The sequence below is a fragment of the Ischnura elegans genome, chromosome 4, assembly GCF_921293095.1.
Source record: "Ischnura elegans chromosome 4, ioIscEleg1.1, whole genome shotgun sequence".
Taxonomy (NCBI): Eukaryota; Metazoa; Arthropoda; class Insecta; order Odonata; family Coenagrionidae; genus Ischnura; species Ischnura elegans.
In genome coordinates this window covers 26,099,212-26,121,181 of record NC_060249.1, presented here as the reverse complement: position 1 = coordinate 26,121,181, position 21,970 = coordinate 26,099,212, and the positions used below count along the sequence as shown (strand labels likewise).

Sequence of the window (21,970 nt, the reverse complement as noted above, 5' to 3'; positions counted from 1 at the left end):
GAAATCTTCATTAAACCCCAAAAAATAAATTGCGAAAAACAGACAATAATGTATGCAAGAAAGTTGATATTATACATACTATTGCAAAAACTCACAATTTCAAATTTTTTGAAAAATATCTTGTGGGAGGTTCCTAGGACCTCTGTTTAATTGGGGGTATTCCATACGAAACCCCTCAGTCGTGGGGCAACACAACAGTAGTTTGCCTGGGTAAGTTATAAACGAACAAATAGTTATTGTTTTATACTAGCACGTTGAAATTTGATGATATTTGTAAAGAACCTATTCCCCCTTAACCCTGTGGCATCTTTACTTATTAAAATTGGAATAATACTTTTAAATTGTGTACCTATATTTCCGAATTGGGTCAAAAATTTTAGAGCTTAGAAGGGAGGACTTAAGTCATCATCATTGTTGGGAGAATTAGCTAGGGATGGATCTGTTATTTCCTTGATGTAGGATCCAACAACTTAAAGGACTGGAGAATCTCGAGTGCTGTCAGAGGATAAAAAGGGGAAAAGAGAAACTGGGTTGTGGGGAGTACCCAATGCTGGATCAGAACATCTTACATGCATACTGTATGACGTTCATTGAATTAACAATTGAAATGAAGCGCTCGAATTCGCAGAATAAGTTACTCCGGCCAGGCAAACTAATGAGAAAGGGGACTCGAGCCCACATAGGATTGTCCCATTACCTGTGTTGCACATCACATTTTATTATAAAAAAATAATAAAGGGAATTACGAGGTAATGTATACCCCATGCAATGGACGTAGGTATTTAGTGTCAAACGTTGTGAATAAATGCGTCACGCTCATTAATTATCTTGTTTTTCAGAACAATGTTCGTACTTCTTACTCGTAATTACTCCACAGAAACGGTGGTTTTATAAGTTTTTTTGCAGCTGTAGATGAAGCATGTGGACGAAGGTGGGTGGAACGAAGATCATGAAGAACATTGCGTTCTGATGGGAGACAAATTCATAAAAAGTAACATCCAACGTCGACAAAATTAGTACGCACAACATCTTGCACAATAGCAAAAAGAGATAAGGTGACCAAGTTGAGAGACGGAAAAGGAATACCTACGTCATCTTAATCTGGATGGCGAAAAGTTAACAGGATTCAAACACGCGGGCAATATCAATATCACTAGTGCACACACGTTTACTTCATATTTGCGCAAGCTACGCTCTTCCCGAACCACCCTAACGTTTACATTTGAGGCCAAAGAGTATACAACATTTGAAACGTATTATTCATGTTTCAGGTTGCCATCAGTTACCATCGTTACCATGGGACCATGGTTTCCTGCAGGCCCGCAGATCGCCGCAAATGTCGCATCGCGCACCCCGCGCACCAGCCTTCGTTTGTTCTTGTAATGTCACAAAGCGCTTGTTGAAATGAGATAAGGGCGGCTGATAATATTTGTTCCTCTAGAACCTTAAGAAAATTCGCAGCTATGCTACGTGATAAGAGTATTTTTTCAAAGACCCCTATTTTATGTAGCGCGTGCTAAGACCGTGGAAAATTGTTGCGATCGCTCCACATTTGTTTATTAGAGCACAGTGCTAGTAAAATGTTGGGATCAAGTATAAATTGGAAGGAATTGTTTCCGACAAGATGCAGTGTTGTCGTCTTTATATCCTACATGGCACTTTTTATAAATCAAGGTAAGGTAATATTTTAACGTGTTCAATCGAAATTCACTCAGAAATCCTATTTTTGTCAAGCTGATGCTGCAAATATTTGTTTTCCAATTATAGGGGTGTTGGTTACCGCATCTCAAGAAGGAAACAGCGTTTATAATTATAATACAGTGACAGTAGTATTAATGACTGAGGTTTTGAAATTAGTCGTCTCCTCTGCGCTGTACTGCAAAGAGTAAGCGTGATAAATTCTGTCTTTTATCTTATTTATTGCCTGTATGTTTTTTTTAAGTGGAATCAATCTACAGTTGTGATCATTGACGAAAATTTGCACCAAGCGCCACAGATTCATTCCTTCTTACTTCGATTTCAATGAAAAATGTGTTCATATATGCAATTGTCATTAATTTTTACGAAGTCTTGGTGTGTTTTGTGTCTATGTCACAGTTACAAAAAAGATAAAATCACGAAAAATGTGTCGGTGATTGCATTCGAGAGTCTGATCAATGTGTATATTTTTCTTACAGTTTTCCATTCACGTCATTAATTTATGAAGTCAAGTCAAACCTTAAGGGTAAGTTTCCTGAATTAGCATGATTTCATTGTTTAAGTGACTTAGAAGCCGACATTTTTTCTATGTATTTAAAATGCTCTTTAGTTGCTGATGATAATCGATTGATTATATTTTATTTTCAGTTCTTTTGTTATATTTTGTTCCTGCATTATTGTATTGTTTGTACAATAACCTTGCCTTTGTGAACTTGGCTGCCTTTGACCCTACCTCGTATTATTTGTTGCTGCAGTTTAGAGTTGTAGTTACGGGAGTTGTTTACCAGGTAAGTTGATTTGACATTCTATAAATATCGGTGCTTCTAATAGAATAAAGAAAAAAATAATTTCCTGTTTCTTTCAGTTAATTTTCAAGAGAAAGCTCAGTGGCAAGCAGTGGGTGTCATTAATCCTTCTCACTGCTGGTTGCATGATTAAACAAGTTGATTTCTCCTTGTTTTCAAGTGGGGATAAAAGTCCTTCACCATTTTCCAACTTTCACTGGAACTTCAATGTCTTTCTTATATTTGTGCAGGTGAGTTACTTATTTTTAAATACAAAAAGGTATTCATGAATAAAAAAGTTCGATTTTTTTGTCAGGATGAGAGGTAGAAGGGAAGTAAGTAAATTTTAGTAAGGTTATCATGTAGCAATATTCCACCTGGGTGTACTTAACAACACCCAGAACATAGTTATACTTATGATCGTTCATTGGTATATATATGTGGAAAAACTGTGTACAACTTAGATATATCATTTTAGTGGATGAAAATTATTTGTTGTTTAATAAATTTGCGATAAAGGACTGGAGGGTATAGCTATTTTATTACACACCCAGGATAAAATTTGCCATGGAAAAATCATTTCGCTTAGCTAGGATTTGAATCCAGATCTCCCGATTGCTGGTCGGGTATTCTACTAGTTACACCACCAAGCCATCATCTTCCAAGGCAAATCTCAGAATGCCTTTACCAAACTAGATGTTGAAGTCACAGCAAGTCCACAGCAAAGAAGATGGAGGTACTAAGCCACTGTGGGAGAGAAAGACTCTACGTTGTAGCTATTCCACAACAGATATTTTTCCAAAGTACTGCAAGAAACAAGTAACTTTATTCACAGTCACTTGCACATGTGCAAATATACACCAGCAATGAAATTTGCCATAAAAAAATAATTTGGCATCTTGAGCTATTTCCGGTGAAAAATTGAAGGTCTTCTTAAACCTGTCGGGAAACGTTTTTTGGATAAGTTTGTGATTTCACGAGATTATGCAGAGCGATTCAGTGCATCTCAGCTGCCCCTTTTGGCCTTTTGCATAGCCCTCGTATGGTTTATTGCTATTTGCACCTGTGAGCTATTCCTATGCTCTCTTCACTCAACCTCGGTCATTAGGCCTGGCCTTAGGCCTGTATGTTGGTAGCCCTTAACCATCATCTTAACATGTATAGGTTACTACGATATCAGTAGTTTGTAACACTGCCACTTAACCGAGGTCAGTACTGTTGTTAATTTGTGTAATCAAAAGTGAAATTTTGATTTCCCCGCATGTGGGGAAGTTAGCTCCAGCTACATTAACCTTGCCCACAGATGGAAATTTGGTTACTAATATTTATTTATGCCTCAAATTAAACCTTTGTAATTATTATTTTATGCAATGGCGTTGAATTATAATTGAAATGCTGCTGCTGGAGACTCCTAAGCTGCTCGGTAGGCTTTGAATACTTAAGCAGTTGAGAATGGTTATTGTTCAGGGCAATGCAGTGAAAATTGATTATTAGAATCCCACTACATTTCCAGGTCTGACAGGAGCGATAAATTAAGAGAGATGCTTAGATGCTTGGGTAGTTGTAGGAATTCGTTTTTCCCTTGAACAGTAAAGGACTTTAATAAATACTTGGCGGAACTTTGTCACAAATTTTCCTTTTTATTAGTAAACGGCTGGCGTCCTAACACCCCCTGCCGTGTACCTATTCAGGCGGTTTGTGTGGCAGGATGTAGATGTAGATTTCTTCTGAGGATACTACTAGCTCAAGGATTAACCTAACCTCTTACACTCCATTTTTCGATATTGTTACATTACACAATGACTGCTTATAACGAATGATGAATTCAACTTTCAGTGCAATGCAAATGATTTATATAGCTGATGTAATGAAATGCATGGTGGTTATTCAATGCGTGCGAATTCACAAAAAAATAGAGAACCTACATTCCTCACAAGCAACCCCCGAAGCAAATTTCTGGCTACATGACAGCTCGTCGTGATATTCTCTCTTTGCAAAGAGAACGAGTGATTTTTTTTAACATAGAGAAGCGAACTTTGTTCACTGTATATCTTCCTTAAAATCAGTCTACCATTTTCAAAGCGAAGAGGTAAATCGTTCTGTTGGATAATGCCTGAATCACACGATCATTTTTTTCCGTCCTTGTGCTGCATAGTGCTGGAGATCACTCCAATAATGGTGGATAAAATGACCGTTTTGCGATGGTTCCAGAAATGGAAATCTCGTCCAATTTTTCCAATAGTCCGCACGCCATTCGCTGAATTCATCGCTTGTACAAATGTTTCGGCGAATCAGAGCGCACGGATGCTAACAGCGATTGTAACGCCACGCTTGGCATTTAATTGATTGGCAGCTTTAAATAAGGAAAATGACATAATAAAGGATGGAAATAGGGACTGTGGGAGTGACCGTGAAATTCGGAAAATGATTGGTCGAGCGATCACTTTTTAATCCCGAAAAACATGCAGCTGGAGCCATTGGCGCAGCGAGGGTGGGGGTTTTGGGGGTTAAACCCCCCCAGAGCTCAGAGAAATATTTAAGTTTAATCCATTATCCTTAATTGGATTGATATAACTAATAGAATAGTGTAAGGATGAATAAAATATCCCTCAGAAAGCCGTAAAACTCACCATTTTGAACCGTTTATCTTAAAATTCAGCAATTAATCTCTCACCTGCCGCTTATCCTGGTGGGTATTCCATACTCCACACACCCCGGTATTAGTTGCACCTAAACCCCCCCTACCTTAATTCCTAGCTGCGACCCTGGCTGGATCTATCACTCTGAGGAACGGAAAAATGATGCTATGATTCATACTTAAAGGATAACCTAGGACATCTTCATAATTCTATCGGTAATGGGTATTATTTTAGCGGCTGAAAGGTTTATGGGTAGAAAAAAGAGACGGAGGGCATAAGAAATCTAAGGAATAAGGTTTTGGAACAGGAAATGGCGTTGAAAATGGTATGCGAGGAGAAAACGTGTATTTATGCCTCGTACCTACTGGGTACGAAGGCCACGAATCATTTCATTGAGTCGCCGTGCCGTGTCGAGTTTAACGAATATAGAAATCGGAAACAATAGCGATTGGAATCATTATTTACGCTAACTCTCTAGCATTAAGAAAATATGGTATCGGGATTCTAAGCGGGCTCGTTTGAAGTGCGGGTTGCATAGCATGGTAATTTCTGTCACAACGCACGCGTTGTAAATCCAAAAATATCGTTAAATGAGCTGTGAATTTAATTCATGTGTTACTGATTACTAGTGTCACCTTTTGTTACTGCTGAAATGACTCGGTCATTGTGGGTTGGTCTCCATAGGCATTTGATAGCGAAATCCGCGTGGTACTTTGAAAAATTTTAAACTTTAGGTCTTTGGCGGCATTAGGTTGTAATATCCGATTCTGAAAAAATATCTAATTGTGCAGTGCTCGGTACATAAGTACACTCTTATTCGAATTATTGTTATTTTAATGCATCCCCTGCAAGAGAATTCTGAAGAGATTACTGGAAGAAAAATATTTAATTAAAGTTCAAACCATGTTTCTTTCAACAAATATGTAAGTTTTGCATCGTGACAACGAAAAGGGAATAGCCTTCTTGGTCAGAGGGTGTTAGTCCCCGGGATATTCGTCTTCTGCGGCGGAATCTTACGGGAGGGGCTTTCGCAGGGGTCATTCCTCCTCTACCCCCCAAATTTTTATCGACATTTAAAAATTTCATTAGTTTAATAGTTTTTTGGCTATTTATTTCTTCTCCATTGTTACATTTCTTAAATGTCCAAAATTGTTCAATTTCATATTATGTTAAGAATAAAAGTGAAATTTTAGTCTCTAAAATTCGTAAAAACTGGGTACGTATTTAAAAAAAATTACACGGGAGAACACCCCCCTCTCCTATGGAATGTTCCAAACTCCTCGGACCCAGGTCATGATGAATCCGCCCTTGGATAAATCGCGGCCAATCACTAACGAAAAATATTTTATTTGATAAAAATGTATTAAAACATGAATGAATGTATCATCTAAATTCTGATGATGAAAAATGATCGACTCAATATGGCTCATGAGTCATTGATTTATTACGTGGTTCAATCATTTTGAACGAATCAATCGCAAACTACCTATCAATACTATACTGTAGTTGCATTAGACCTTTGTGGAACCCTCGCAATTAGTTCCTGATCCGTGAAGGACTCCATCATCGCTCTGGAGTCGTGAGATATCCACTCGGGAGATTTCGTCAGAAAGGTATTTCTCGATCTTCTGTGAAGGATTGTGGAAGGGATAATATTTCCGTCCTTGATGCTTTTTGATGATTATCAGTTGTGGATTTGATGGCTCTTCACATTCCCTTCTCTTAAATTGCAGATATTTTTCTTTGTTTAATTCACTATTCCATGTGCATGTATTTGTTTTGTTCGTCGTCTTTCGATCTTTGAAGAAGAATATGCACGCATGCCTCCGCCACTGGAAGTCACTCATATGTTGATGAAGGAAACAATATCAGGTCTGTTTAAGTCGAAATTAAGGGTGTTTAAAATAATTTTTTATCTGATTGAAGTCGAATGTGGGAGATACTGGGGAGTAATAGAGAGGATATATCTGCGTTTGTTGGTGCCTCACGGAGATTTGGGTGTCTGAACTTGTGCGAAAAAAATCGTAACACTGTTTAGGGTGGAAAGATTATTGGGAGCAGACATTGACCCTATTGGGAAGTAATAGGTGATTACCGGAAGAACGATGGGTGTATAAAGAATGTTTGGAGTACCTTTGTACTGTTGATAACAGGGAACCGGTAGAGTAGCCCTTAGAGTGACATGGCTTCCGATCTAATCGCAAGTCAAGTAATTAAGGCGATTAATCGTGTATTTATGAGTATAATACCTGCGTTTTGAAGTTTTAAAGCCTCAACTGATGGATATTCATTCAAACATGTCACTGTGACTGAGAGATAAAGCGAGCAATATTTTTATTTGAGGAAATGTCGAAAGATAAAAGGCAAGACTGATCAATCGATTTAGAAAAAAGACTCATGTATATGGATACAAATTGCCAAGCATTTGCCGACATTACAATTATCTATGAGAAAAAAGTGGCAAAACCTTGGCCTCATTGGCGGCTAGGTAAAGTCATCGCCTGCCAAACATGAGACCGCGGGTTCGAGTCCCGCCTGGGTAGGTTGTCCCCATCCAGGTCATGGCTATTACTGTTCGCGTAATTGTCGAATAAACACCGACGTAAAGACAAAATGTGCTGTTTTCGTTGGTGTGTGAATAAATGCATAACGTAAAATAGACAAACTAAAATGAAAAAAGTAAAGTAATTAATTAAAAGTAGGTACCATGTGGAACACCTTGAATAAATGTGCTCTTGTTTTGAGTAACAATGCCCACATTAAAAAAAATCTGCGCGTCAACAGAAGCATATTTCATGGCACCAGCCTCCGCTGTTGTCAATAATGTACTCTTTTTGTAAGTTTCTTGAATAGGTCCACTCATCATTTTAAATTGGAAGAAAGTCATGCATTTTCTTTCCGGTGAATTTAAGCACCCATTAAGCAGATGCTTAGGATATGAAAAAATTGAAAGTGTATTTTATTAGCAAATTGATGGAACGGTTGCCAATGTACGGATAGTAATGCTAGAATCAAACCGTCTTGGTTTCACTGAAAGGTATTGGAAAAATAGTTCGCGGCTGCTGGGCGGAATGGTGGGGTTATGCTGGTTTACCATAAAAGAATGGTGCGGTATCGAATATGGTTTAAATGAAAACACTTACAGGTAAATTTTTTTCGAATTTTTCGTCCCCAACAGGTTTCTGACGTAATTAATATAGTTCATCATGTGCGCCCTTAGTCGCTCGACAGGAGAGAAACCCGGCGTCGGCATTAGCCTACTCCTAACGAAAGTCGCCGAGGATACCACGACTTAACGTCCCATCCGACGGACGTTGTGCTCAAATGCAGCACTCCGTCCGTCGGATGGGACGTTAAGCCGTGTTCCCCTTGGCGCCTTTCCTAAGGAGCCTCTCTTCTCGAGCGACTAGGGGTGCAGACATTGATATTTATTATTTATGTAAAAAAAAACAGACGACAATTTCGAAGAATAAAAAAACCTAAAGCGTTGGTAATTCTGTTTTCATTTAAACCATGTTCAAAACAGCATCATTATTTTATGATAACCGTGTATGTTGCCAGTAACAGTATCAGACGAAGGCCCATTAAGTTTCTTTCTTTTTGATATGGATTGATGGACCTTGAGGCTTCCTGAAATTCGTTTGCGGTCAAGTTACTGATAATGATTTATCTGTCTGTGGCTCATGTTTGTTTACATCAATTTGTAGTGGCTGTTTAACGACCTTAAATGATTTAAGTTGGGCTCGTAGCCATTTTAAAGAATATGGGTAACTGGTATTTTAAAAGGTTTCACTTGTTTTTCCTCCCAATTATCTTAAGATTTTAGAAGATAAGGAAGCCATATCGGAAGCCCTCGGCCATAGAATTCGAAAATATTATTTTCATAAATTTCCTCATGTTTTAAGGCGGAAATGGTGCCATTCTATCCATTTCACGAGTTTTATATGCATCGATACGAATACTACTTAGTTTTAGTAGCACCTAGTAGCTATGTATCCATAGGCGGATCCAGGGGGGGGGCACGGGGGCACGTGCCCCCCCCAAACCCTCAAAAATATGCAAGATTTTTAATACGGTCCCATTATCATTGCATTCGTTTTGTATTGCGAGGTATCCTTGTGCCCCACCCAGAACAAAATCCTGGATACGGCCTTGCTTGTGTCCCTCCCAGAAAAAAATCCTGGATCCGCCCCTGTATGTATCTAAAAACACCAAAATTATTCCGAAACAATGTAGTTGTCTCGCCAGCTTGTCTCATAACTTCAGGCCCTATGTCCTGTAGGAAAAGCTTATGGAAGTCTGGGCGAAAGGAAACTTGAGTTTCGCTCTGTATCTGCATGGAACAAAAGCTTGGTTAGAAAACAAACTATCATTGTAAAATGTGTAGGATTCTGTCGTCTCTGGCGTGACTTCGGGGCATTCACGTTTCATTTTTAAATAATAAGAATAACTTCGTTTTTCCTTATAGATTTATAAATTATATTTTTTTACAAGTTTTTACGAGTATTGTCGTCATAATGCATGACTGTAATGGTCCTCGTTGAAATCCACGTCGCGTAGTGGTGATATTTTGTTGTAAATCTATATAAAAAACATTTTTTGTTATTATTTTAAAATAAATTGTGTACCATGATGTTTTATGGGGGTGAAGTCATGGCGATACCATAAATAGAGACTGCGTTTAAGAAGGAATAATCATCTGTAGTCATCTTTCAGCACTTTATAGCAGTTCTTAGTTTGGACTCCTCCGTCGTAAATGGAACTTCAAAGGTTGGTGTTATTAAATTATGATGGATCACGAACATGGAAAATCTGCGTGGGCTTGGCCCTACGTAGAGAGCCAGGTGTGAACTTGCGTCTCCCTCCGCTCATCAAATGAGGAGAAACTGGTTGAGGAAAGGATGATGCCTGCCGTTGGAATCTGCTCGCGTTATCAGGGTGTTTACTAACCTAAAAAATCTAAAATACGGACGTTTACTGTTATAGTTCTGCATACGACTGATAGATGGCGTTGATTTCACGCCGTGAAGTTAATTTTTTTCGTTAAACCTAAAGTATATTTTTTTATAAACCAGCCTTAGCCCTTTCGCAGATTATCTTTAAATTTGGACTTTTTGCCATGTTTTGGGGTAGTTTACTCCACTGTTTGCGTAATCCATTTCTCTTGCCGTTCGCGGCAAAATAATCGTCGGCCCTAACCCTGTTGCAGCTAAGTTGATGAGGTCGAGAACTATTGCCGAGCGGGTCTCCTCTACTCCTCGTCCTTGGACATCGGCTTTGATCTCGGGCTTATATGGTGTTTTTGCTGAGCGAACGGAGGTTGAAAAAATACAGCCCTGGTAAATGGAATTGAGAAGTAAACTTCGTTAAAGAATATCTTATATGATGTTGGGCACGATATGGCGGAAGTTCTTAATATTAGTAAAATAAGACATTGCAATATTTCCAACATTTCCAAATATTGCAATGTCTTATTTTACCAATTCGTTAAAGAAAAGTCTCTAATTCATTCTTCACTGTGTGGTATTCCATCATAAGGTTTCTTGGATATTTCACTATTCCTTATACCTCTTGTTTTAGAAATTGATGCGGTTTAGAAACAATTTAACTCAATTTCAATACCTTTTGTGTAGCGGTTTGCTGTTGGTTCTGCAGAAGAATGTGAGAAGCCGCCGAGTGCACGTTATTTTTCTATTTTCCATTATTTTTAATTTGTTTAACACCCCAAACCTGTGAAGCTAATTTTTATTTAAGTGATAAAAACGGGCGGTTGTAGTTAATAATATCCGATTTTGGGAACATTTCGGATCTGAGGCCATTATTATCTCAGTCGACAATATTTGCTAGATAGGAGAGAGTTGGTGGGTACGTGATGTATTTTTCCCCCGGCGAACAATAGGGTGGTTTCCTATTATTTTTTTATTGCCTAAATCGAAAGATTATTACTCCTGTAGTACGTATTTCACGCTTTCAGATTTTTAAATGACGATATCTATTTTTCGCGATTAAATGAAAAGTGAAAATTTTCAAGCGCGCGAAAACGCGACGCGTAAGTAGGAATGCCGGGAAATCTCTCCGTGTGACGCATTTCCGGTTTCCCCTCCCGCCTTGTGAGGTGACCTTGGGAGAGGCTCTGAGCGCTGATACAACGCAGGATGCTAGCGGGTAGCTGAGTACCATGCTATCTGGTAGCGCTTGGCTTAAAAAAGGTTTATTAGTACCTTATCAAACGAAGAAAACTTTCCGACCTTAGCCAGTTTTAATAGGTTATTATTAAGACATGTTTCCCTGAGCTCTGTGCCTCTTGCATGCATTGGTAACCTCAGGCGATGTATAACTCCTATCCTCTCGTGTAGAAACTAGGTCCCTGTGACGTCACGTGGAGTGGCATCGCGTGGGCGCCAATCCGACCTTTTTCAAATGAGGATCAAATTTAGCCCTTGCCATTCCTCTAAACCGGTATTTCTAAAACCAAATAATTTGTGTATTATGAATACACTAATGGTGGGTAACGAATCGCAATCAATGCCTTTCGTTTTCTTCGATGAAGGAAACTACCCTATTGCAGTAAAGCACTGCAGGAACAAGTGACTTTGTACGCAGTCACGCGCACGGGTGCAAAGTTAAATACACCAAAGGATGAAGCTCGCCATGACTTAGCCGGGATTCGAACCCGGGACCCGGGATCCGGGTTCGAATTCCGGCTAAGTCAAATATTTTTTCATGGCGAACTTCATCCTTTGGTGTATTTAAATTGCAGTAAAGTTTTCTCGGGTTTCGCACCGGGTCAGGTCCTCCATGTATCCTTCCAACGTTTCGTTGAGCAACTCGCCCATCGTCATCAGGGATTCAGGAATCCACGGTGGAATTCAGGAATCCATACGTGTCCCTGAGCTCGTTACTCGGTAAGAAATTTATAGCAATAGAATTTTGGCTTGAGCTTGCATTATTCCATTGGAGAGCTTAAATCTCCAGCCAGGTGTGCAAGGTAAGGGGTCAGATGGCAGATGGATTACGAAGTTAACCTTAGGTTAAGACGTTAATTGCCTGCCAGGGCTTGATTGACCAGAAATAGAGAATATGAACTGTGCCTTCAGGTCTTTCATGCTTCGCTAGCAAGCTAACTAATAGGGTAGTTTCCTTCATCAAAAAAAACGAAATGCTTTGATTGCGATTCCTTACCCACCATTAGCGTATTCATAATATACAAATTATTTGGTTTTAGAAATCCCAGTTTAGACGAATGGCAACGGTCAATTTTAACCTCATTTGGAAAAGGCCAGATTGGCGCCCATGCGATTCCACTCCAAGTGACGTCACAGGGACCTAGTTTCTATACGAGTGGATAGGAGTTTTACATTGTCTGATAGTACTAATGCATGCATGAGGCACAGAGCTCAGGGAAACATCTCTTAATTATCACACATTAGAAATACCTAAGTTCAGAATGTTTCCTTCGTTTGATAGGCGAATAATAATCCTTATTTAAGCCAAGCGCTATCTGCTAGCAAGGTACTCTGCTACCTGCTAGCAACTTGCATCGTATCAGCGCTCAAAGCCTCGCTCCAAGGTCACCTCACACGGTGACAGCGGGAACTAGAATGACGTCACACGGGCTTTTCCCAGCATTCATACTTAGCCGTCGCGTTTTCGCGAGCTTGTAAATTTTCTTTTTTCGTTCAATCGCGAAAAATAGATATCGTCATTCGAAAATCTAAGAGCGTGAAATACGTGCTTCAGAAGTAATAATCTTTCGATATAGGCTATTAAAAAAATAATAGGAAACCACCCTATTTTTGTGCTTGCTTCCGTTAGAGTCGTAGACGTTGTATGCACCGGTGTCCTGGAAATATCTAGAGTGTTATCGCGGGGCGGAAACTTTCGAAGCTTCTGCTGCTCTAGGTTGGAAGGAGAGTATCCTTCTTCTTGTATTCTCCTCACGAAGTTTCTATAATGTGTGGTGTGGGCAGGGAAATTAACTTAAGTTACCGTTAGGCATCCTGCTGGACTACTTTCCACCGACTCGGCCAACGTGTTGGAAGAGGTTTGAAAAGCGAGTATTTGACTTTTTAATTTTCAGTTTAGAAATTCTGGAAGCGGTCAGTCTGAATAGCGTGGAATAGAATACGATTTTTCCTACCACCATTTAATCCGCTCTCCCAGGTGCTGTGCTGTAAAAGTGGTTTATGATCCCTTCAAAGCCGGCTTCATTGCTTTACAAAGTCCGTTTCATTTCTCAATTTAATTCCGGCATCGGTGTTTATTCCGACGGATATCCGTTTGATTGAGTGCTTGGGTTACGTTACTATCTTTCAAAATACCTTTAGTGTGGTATTTAATCATGAAAACTTGGCCTTTGTATATCCGAGACTCAAAAATGTCGTAATTGTGATTTTGGGACAAGAAAAAAAGTGTTTTGAAATCATAAAAGATAAAGGTAAAAATATTGATGTACTTATGCTATTCCTCATCTCAAAATAATTAATGTGTTTTCTAGCAGTATTATCTATGAACTACCAGTTATAATGCAAGGTGTGCCACGTCTGCGGTATGAATAATCGGAGAATCACCTTAGTATCGGAAACTTGGTCTATGCCTCTTTGTGATTGCCTCCGCGTTGCATTCAAATCCATACCGTGATCCTCACTAAACTATCTTCCATTAAATGTCTTCCGAAAATGCTGAAATTATGTGTTTCCACTTGGCCCAATCCCCCCTAATTTTTATTTTACGTGCTTTCCCCGTTTTACCTAGGTTTTACCCTCTTTCGGACAAACATCGGCCATGTTCAGCAAGGGTCATGGATGGCAATCGAAACTAAACAAAAGTCAAAACCTGTAAAATTTCAATAGTTTCGTTCCCGGGAGCGAAATTAGAAACGAAGCGAAAAAGAATTATACCCGGGGGGAGCTGAACACAGTGTCGAAACGAGTCAAAACTAGAAAATGATAAGGAGACTTGGTTGATTTCCACTGATTTATTTCGTTCGTACGACATTTTTCGAACCATAGAGGTAATTGATACAACATACTGGTACTTGATCATAGTTCGCAACATGTCGTACGGACGAAATAAATCAGTGGAAATCAACGAATTCTCATTTTCATTTTCTAGTTTTGACTTCCACATAGTTGAACCTAATACAATTGAACGAGTCAAAACTATTTCGGGTCGAAACTAAACTAAACCTCTGGGACGAAACGAAACATAGATTATGTTTCGCAATGGATAGACCACGTGCTTCACCTTCGAACGGTTTAGTTACGACCCACACTCCGAGTACGATGTATGGTTTAATGAATTAGAGGTTCGGCCTACCGCCATTAGATGTATGGGGCACTCATATTTTTACCACAAGCAGGAGAACGGTGTACGCAAATTGGCTATTTGATTTTTAAACTCAATGTTTTAACCTCTCTATATTCTGCCATGAAATCGAAACTATTCCCTCTTATCCCCTTCCACTCAATTTCAGGGATCGAAACTTAACTGTGAGTAACGGAGTTTCGATTAATTTAGTTTTGTTCCCGGGAGTATAATTTCGTCCCGGGTGGAAACTAGACTCCTTGGTGATTTTAATCTCGTGCGGGAACGAAACTAAACCCAGGCCTCGTATTTTCGTTTCCCTCCGTTAAACGAAACATTTTCGTTTCGTTTCACTTGCCATCCCTGTTAAGGGTGCCTTTAAAGCTCGGCGTGGCGTTGACGCCGCGGCTCGCTGCGCCGTTGGAGAAAAATCCTTTCATGTTGAATTTTCTCTGCGTGTAGGCGGCAATACGGCTGATATTTCGAATTGGTGTTTGTTTATGGAAGCATAAGTACGCAAATACGCAGAAGTAGGTAAATTAAGAGTGAAGAATGCCATTCATTTCATAATTTAATATCATTTTGAAATTGTAAGCATCGATATTACGACTTTTTCCTAAAAATAAGACAAATGATAGCCCTAGGTTAGATTACAATCAGCGTAGCTTAGCATAATAGATACCCGTCATCGGTATTACAAGCGAAATACAGCGTAAGAAGTCGTTGCTGGTGACTACGGTTGTGTAAATACCAGTTTATAATATATAGGGTGGTAAAAATTGTGCCTCGAAATTTTAACTCTGGATAGCTGATGCCTGTAGGAAACAAAATTACCAATGATGTTTGGGTCGGAAAAGAACATCTTTGAACCAAGCGCTCCGATTGGCCGCGAGTTTGCCCTGTTGCCGGATGCCATGGATATCGTGATCTCCGGCAAGCAAAGCATTCGAAGTTATGAATTGCCCAGAGCATCCGGCAACAAGGCAAACTCGCGGCCAATCGGAGCGCTTGGCTCAAAATTTCCTTGATGCGTTATCGACGTATGCATCATCGGTGATTTTAGTGTCTACTGGGATCAGCTATTCAGAGTTTAAAATTCTTGACGTAATTTGTCTCCTCCCTGTGTAATTGTGCTCTGCTCTGCTCAGTTGAAACTATTTAGATGTATGGATATTTCGGATAGATTCGGTATATATATGAATAAAAGAGGAAGTCTGTCTGTCTGTTATGCGTTTCCATACGGCTGCACGGATTGCGACCAAAGTTAGCACATATCTATATATATGATACTCTCAAAGTCGAGAGTACTACTTCCAGTTGCGTTTGACGCGTCCTTCGCGTCGCTTTCTCATCGCCATTTGTTACGTCGCATCAAACAACTTTTCCGGTTGGGCATCCTGCTGGATAGGCACACTTCGTGACACGATCAAAGGGAAAGCATAACATAAAGGATACCACACTTGCCTATTAATCTTCTCGGTGCTAACCTCATCGCTGGGGTATATGTTCACTTGAAATTTTTGGTCTGCATACGAATGGACATATAGCGATCAATGCTATAGAACTAGAACGGGGTATAAGCTGATCCCGTGGGCGGTATACAGAAATAGTATATTCCATTATTTACTATTTGGTGTCTTCCGCTTACTGTAATATTGTTGTTAATGATTACTGAATTCATGATTGCCAAATGTTCTTCCAATGTATGTTATATCTAAGCAGGATAGTTTGAGAAATGAAATCTGTGCAAAAACATGGCAATATCTGGTGTGGGAAATTTAATTCCTGTACTTCATATTATAGAAGGGAAAGCTGAGCAATTTGGCCAAAATTACTGTGAGTGAACAGGTGCGCCGAGGTGGTTCTACAACTTTTACCCAAATAATATGCATTAAATTACACTTTTAATGATATATTCTACGTTTTCAGGATTTAGCCAAATAACTGAGCAATTTTTTTTTCAGTTTGAGAGACAATGAGCTGAGAAATGGCAGTGAAGATTTTTAGCCGGTTTTTCTGTCAAAAATGTGATTTGTTTAATTTTTTTAATCTACTGGAAACCCTGGTGCACAAATTAGGCAAAATTTAAAATCCTGATCGGGATACATGAGGTGGTTCATAAAGGCTTATGCCATTACAGTTGCATCAACTTGCATGAGTAATTTCCACTTTGTACAGTTTTACAATGTGAACATTGCAGGACACCAAATCAATTTTCACTCACTTTTGTTGATTGGGGTATCCATTAATTATGCGAGGTGTTTAGGGGGAGGGAGTCAGTCAGCTGATTCTCACCCAATCTCATGTGGGGGAGAGAGGGGATCCTGGCAAGTATGACGTAATTTATTTTCTGCAAAACACAGTGTAAAATTACGATATTAGTAACCTTAAATTCAAGTCTTAACTAATCTTAAATAAAAATAAGTAAACAAATTGTTTTTTTTTATAAATCCAATGCAACGAATTGATATATTTTCATTTGTTTCAAGGGTCACATTACATGCCAAATTTGAAAGGAATTGGAAAGGCAAGGTTATTTTTTTTGTTGCTCTTAGGTGGAATGACCTTTACATGAACGTAATTTTGCCTAAAAATCTCCTTTGGACTTTTAAATAGGCTGAAATAGTTGGATCATCGCATGGGTACTAATTCCAATACATACTTATTTCTTTGTTCATCTCCAATGCGAGCATTCAAGAATACATTTCAGAAAAAAAACCAAGCTACATTAACAGGGTGTCCACTAACTTGGGATACTCAGGGAATAGTACTCTTAATACTCTTCTTCTGGAAAAACTCTGAGAACTTGGCGACTGTCTGGGAAAAACAGGTTTTTGACCCATTAAGCATCTGGAAAAAAACAGCCCAATGTATTGAATTCTCAGAAGCATAAAAAGCTGAGAGAAAATAGAATAATATTATAGCTGGTCCCATATCTCTCTCCAGTATCCTTGTTGGCCCTCGGGCCTAGCCAGTAGCGGATGCAGGAAAAACTGAAGGGGGGGGGGGGGGCACAAAAGATATCTTGAGCTACCTTCACTTTTGTAGCAATTACAAATAATTAAGTCCCATGTAAAGTTTAATTAAATTAACTCATAATACCCACATACATGACAATGCTATCTTATGATATAAAAAAGTTACAACTGTTGCTTTGCAATGCTAGGCAATGCGGGCAGCCCCGCAAGGGGGGGCATGCGCCCCCAGCGCCTCCCATATGTATCTGCCACTGAGCCTAGGATCCTTACTGCTGAGCTGCACAAGCAGAGCCAATGAATGCATTAGATTTTTATTACAATATACAGTGGAACTTGGTTATAACGGCATCGGCTGTAACGTCAACTCGGGTTTAACGTCACATTTTATACAGACCAGCCATAATTGAACATTTTATGTTGTACGAAAACCCGTTTATATCGTCAAAAAATATTGCGACGCTCGGGTATAGCGTCAAATATTTTGCGGTTCTTAGGTTGCAAAACTGGTAGTGTGATTGTATTATGTCCCAAAGTTCATAGAAACCATGTGTAGAAACATCAAAAGCAAAAACAGGTCACAAGCTGGACGTTGATCAGGTGACGGGATGCAACTCTTTTGTTTAATGGGTGCCTGGAGGGAGCGGGGGCTGTCCCGCATACCTGGGTCTTATCCCTTCCCACCCCTACATTCTACAAGGTCACTGACACGGGCACACTGTATTGTTTGTTTCGTTAGTTACGGTAGATCATCAGTCACATCACTACCTACCATCGCGTATGTTGACAGTTGTTTTATACGTCGTTAGTTGTGTTTTGTTTGTGCAAGGTCAAGTTGTGGTGTCACTCAGATTTAAGGCTGCTTTTTTTATAACGTCACTCGGATATAACGTTAAAAATCTTCTGGTCCCTTTGATGACGTTATAACCAAGTTCCACTGTACTTGGATTTCTAAACCCCTTCAATGGAAGCTTTCCATTGTTGAATAAAAGGCAATATTTAATTTTTTTTAATCAGTTTGATGAGACTCAAAGTTTTGATGCCTGTATCATTGTTTTAAGAAAGTTAAAAATTTCATTTCATTTGAAAGTAGCTCAATTTTTTCACTCCCCGTAAGTTCACCTTATTCAACCTCATTGTGATTTTGTCTTCCTTTTATTACTCATTTTGATGTTTCTATTTTCCAGACTGTCTGTTCCTGCTTGGCTGGTGTATACAATGAGTATCTTCTCAAAGGTGAGGCTGAAGTCAACATATTTCTTCAGAATGTATTTATGTACATTGATTCTATAGTCTGCAATGCTGGAATCCTTCTTATGCAAGGTAATTTTGTGGGCTCATTCTCTACGGATGCCTTGAAGTCATTACTGCAGTACAAAGTACTGCTGATAATGGCCAACAATGCTGCCATTGGAATTATAACCAGTTTCTTCTTGAAGAATTTGAATTCCATCCTGAAAACTTTTGCAAGTGCATTGGAATTAATGTTTACTGCGGCTATATGTTGGGCCATCTTTGGGATTCCTATTTATTTTAATACTGTGGTGGCCATAACGGTAGTATCATATGCTGTGATTTTGTATTCTCAAAACCCTGTTGTAAACCAGGTGAAATCTTCTAGTACAGATCCATCCACCGAAAAACTGATGCAATCTGTTTAGCAGAGTTTAAATTGTTGGTTACGAAATGGGATCTTTTCTTTGCCTGGTGTATGCTGTTAGAAGATGACTAGCAAAGTAGGACCTCTTTTTACCGATCAGGGCCTATTTTTGCCAATTTCAATGTGGTTGGCAGACATTGTAAGTGTTAATGAATGGTATGGTATGCATCTAGTCACTGGCCTTGACCTCAGTCTGGACAAGAGTCTTCCTCTGAGAAACATCTTTGGTGTACTATTTGTTTTTTTTTGCACTTGAGACTGAAATGTTCCAAAGATGTTGGGCATTTTACTGGGAATGTTTTACTTTGAAAATGAATCCTTTTATGGAAGAAGTAAGGGAGGAAATAGATTTTGAGTCCAATTTCTGATGGATGTTGACTCCAAAGGAAGTGGAATTGGTATATTAGTATATTTTATATTTTCATGCGCATTTTGAGATAAGGTTCTATCTGAAACATGCTATGTAAAATTGATATTATTTCTCTCTGTACCTCTTTGGGTACATTTTTAATATCAATTTTAAATAATTTTTAAAGTGTTATTTATACTAAGCACTGTTTTGACTCTGCTGTTTATATGCATAGTTACAATAGCCATTGCAATGTTGAGAGATTTCTATTCTGAGAGTTACCAAAAGTGCTTGGTTTTAAGCCTTTTTGCAATCCCTGGAAATTCCATTTGATGGTGTAATTTGGATTGCAAAAATTTGTGGATTATAAATTGGTGCTTTTAAGTGCCAAAACTGCAGATATTTTTAGTAGCACATTGTTTACCTTAAAACATATTTATGACACAATATCTGGACTGATGTTTTAAATATGTTTGCCAGTAACCTTAATATATTCCTTTTTTTTGAGGAGTTATCATATTTTTCATGCATTGTCAATGTTTTTGTGCACGTTAAAATGACTTTGCATGGTATTTAATTTCATTTATGTAAATATATGTCATTATACGTATGATCAAAAGAAAGTACTATTTTCATTGCATTATTGTGGCCAAATACTGATTTACGTTATTAATTTTTTGCAAAGAAGACTGTGCAAATAGGTTTATAGAGGAACTAAGAAATGAATGAGTAATAATTTAAGTTATTATGGTTATCTATTATCAAACATGTTAATTAAATGGGGAAATTTTGCTTTAAACCCTGGTAAATAAATTTTAAATGAGGCTTGAATGTTTTTAGTGGAATTGATGACTTTTATGCCAAACATTTTGTAACACGTGTAATTTAAACGACTTTTTCTATAGGGTGTATTTATAATGGGAGACTTCATAAGAATAACTAAATCATACCCCATAACCCTTCGTCACTAAACAGAAATTAGAATTGTGTTTGTGTTTCTTCTGGGTTTCGTGAGATTATATTTCAATCTTTCATTACTTACAATTTTCACTTTTATGGTAGTCTTCATAATTTCCTCATGATATGGACACTCACTCCTTGTTTGCATACAATGATTAGTGACTGGTTTCCAAAATTCAATTTTGAAGTAGATTTCATAAGTAGATTTTATCATCAAAGTGATATGTTTTTGGATGATTATGTCAGTCGTTTCAAAGTTACCGTTGGTTAATATTTGATAGTGTTTTCTTACCTTATTAAAATGGAATTCTGAGAGGACGGCAGTCAAGTGACTGAGGAAAGTATGACATAATTAAGTGAAAGACTATTAGTCATTGCTTCTTTTAGTGAAATTTGGGAAGATTATTCATTGAATTCCATTTTTCAAGGGGGTGAAGAATGCCTCCTCAAATTTGGCAGCATTTACTATTCTATTCTTGCTGTGGTGACTTCAAAAGTCATTTTGGTTTGATGCAATCATAAGCTTATCGTATGCACCGAGAAAATTTTTTCTCAAGTTTGTCTATGAAAATCATGCTTAAAAGTTAGGGCTTGTTACCTTGTATAAAATGAATGAGTAGCTGCCTATTATTAGAATATCATTGATAGAAATCTGGGTTATTTTAATTGTAACTTAATTGTTATTGTAGTTAATGGAACTTTTATTTGGACGCAAGGATGGGGTCGAAATTATATTATCTGTTACATTCCCTGATTATTATTTTCTCTATGAAAAATTATAGCTTGTATTTGATTTGAATTATATTTTTCTAAAAGAATACATGTATCAGAGTTAATTGCTTCTTTTTGAATTTGAAGCAACTGCTTTGAGGAAGTATAATTTTCAATTAAGACTTAATTTGGCAGTATTTTGTTGTAACTTAAGAGAGACAACTTCATAGGGTTTATTAATCTAGGTTTATCAATATCTTGCCCTGTGCATATTGCAATTTTGTGAGGTGTACTAAATTCCTGTGAATGGTGGATTAGTTTAAGTACCATACATGAACCATATTTACCTAGTCTCTCAAGATGCAAATCTCTGAGGCGGATGTGATCAAACAGTATTTTACAAAATAGCCAAGGATTATTTTTCTGTCTTTTAGTTGTATCTTAATAGTTAACATTGTTCCTTTAAGATACATATTTATACTTACATGTTGTGCTGAATATTGCACATGTAGCACAAACAAAAGGCAGGAATTATTGCTAAATGATATTTTATAAGCTTAAGAATCATGACGTGCATTTGTTACTCAAAGTACAATGGTGTACTTATCTTGTTTTAAAACTTATTCATAAATTGTTTTGAATAAACTCTACAATAACCATCATATATTCATTTATTCATTATAAATGAACCTCTCTCTCTGCAATGTTGAATAAACTTTGCAACACTCAACTTAAGTGTAACTAATCCTCCCTCATTTACTTCATTTGCTATACACTGTTGACAAATCACTCTGAGAAAAGATAGTTTGTTTGCATGGCCCTTATTTTCCTCAATTCTGTGCAGTATCTAACAATACTATTTTCCTCTATTTCATTTAAAATTTAAC

The 21,970-nt window shown here is 38.1% G+C and overlaps 1 protein-coding gene across 1 annotated transcript; it reads left to right on the top strand.

The window, feature by feature from the left end:
- The first annotated feature begins 1,292 nt into the window (after positions 1 to 1,292).
- LOC124157166 (UDP-galactose transporter senju) lies at positions 1,293 to 21,747 on the top strand. Its single transcript, XM_046531684.1, has 6 exons — positions 1,293 to 1,674; positions 1,768 to 1,885; positions 2,178 to 2,224; positions 2,347 to 2,486; positions 2,564 to 2,734; positions 18,591 to 21,747. Exons 1-6 carry the CDS (start codon positions 1,581 to 1,583, stop codon positions 19,062 to 19,064), a joined length of 1,044 nt encoding a protein of 347 aa, XP_046387640.1. The 5' UTR covers positions 1,293 to 1,580; the 3' UTR covers positions 19,065 to 21,747.
- Positions 21,748 to 21,970: the final 223 nt, after the last annotated feature.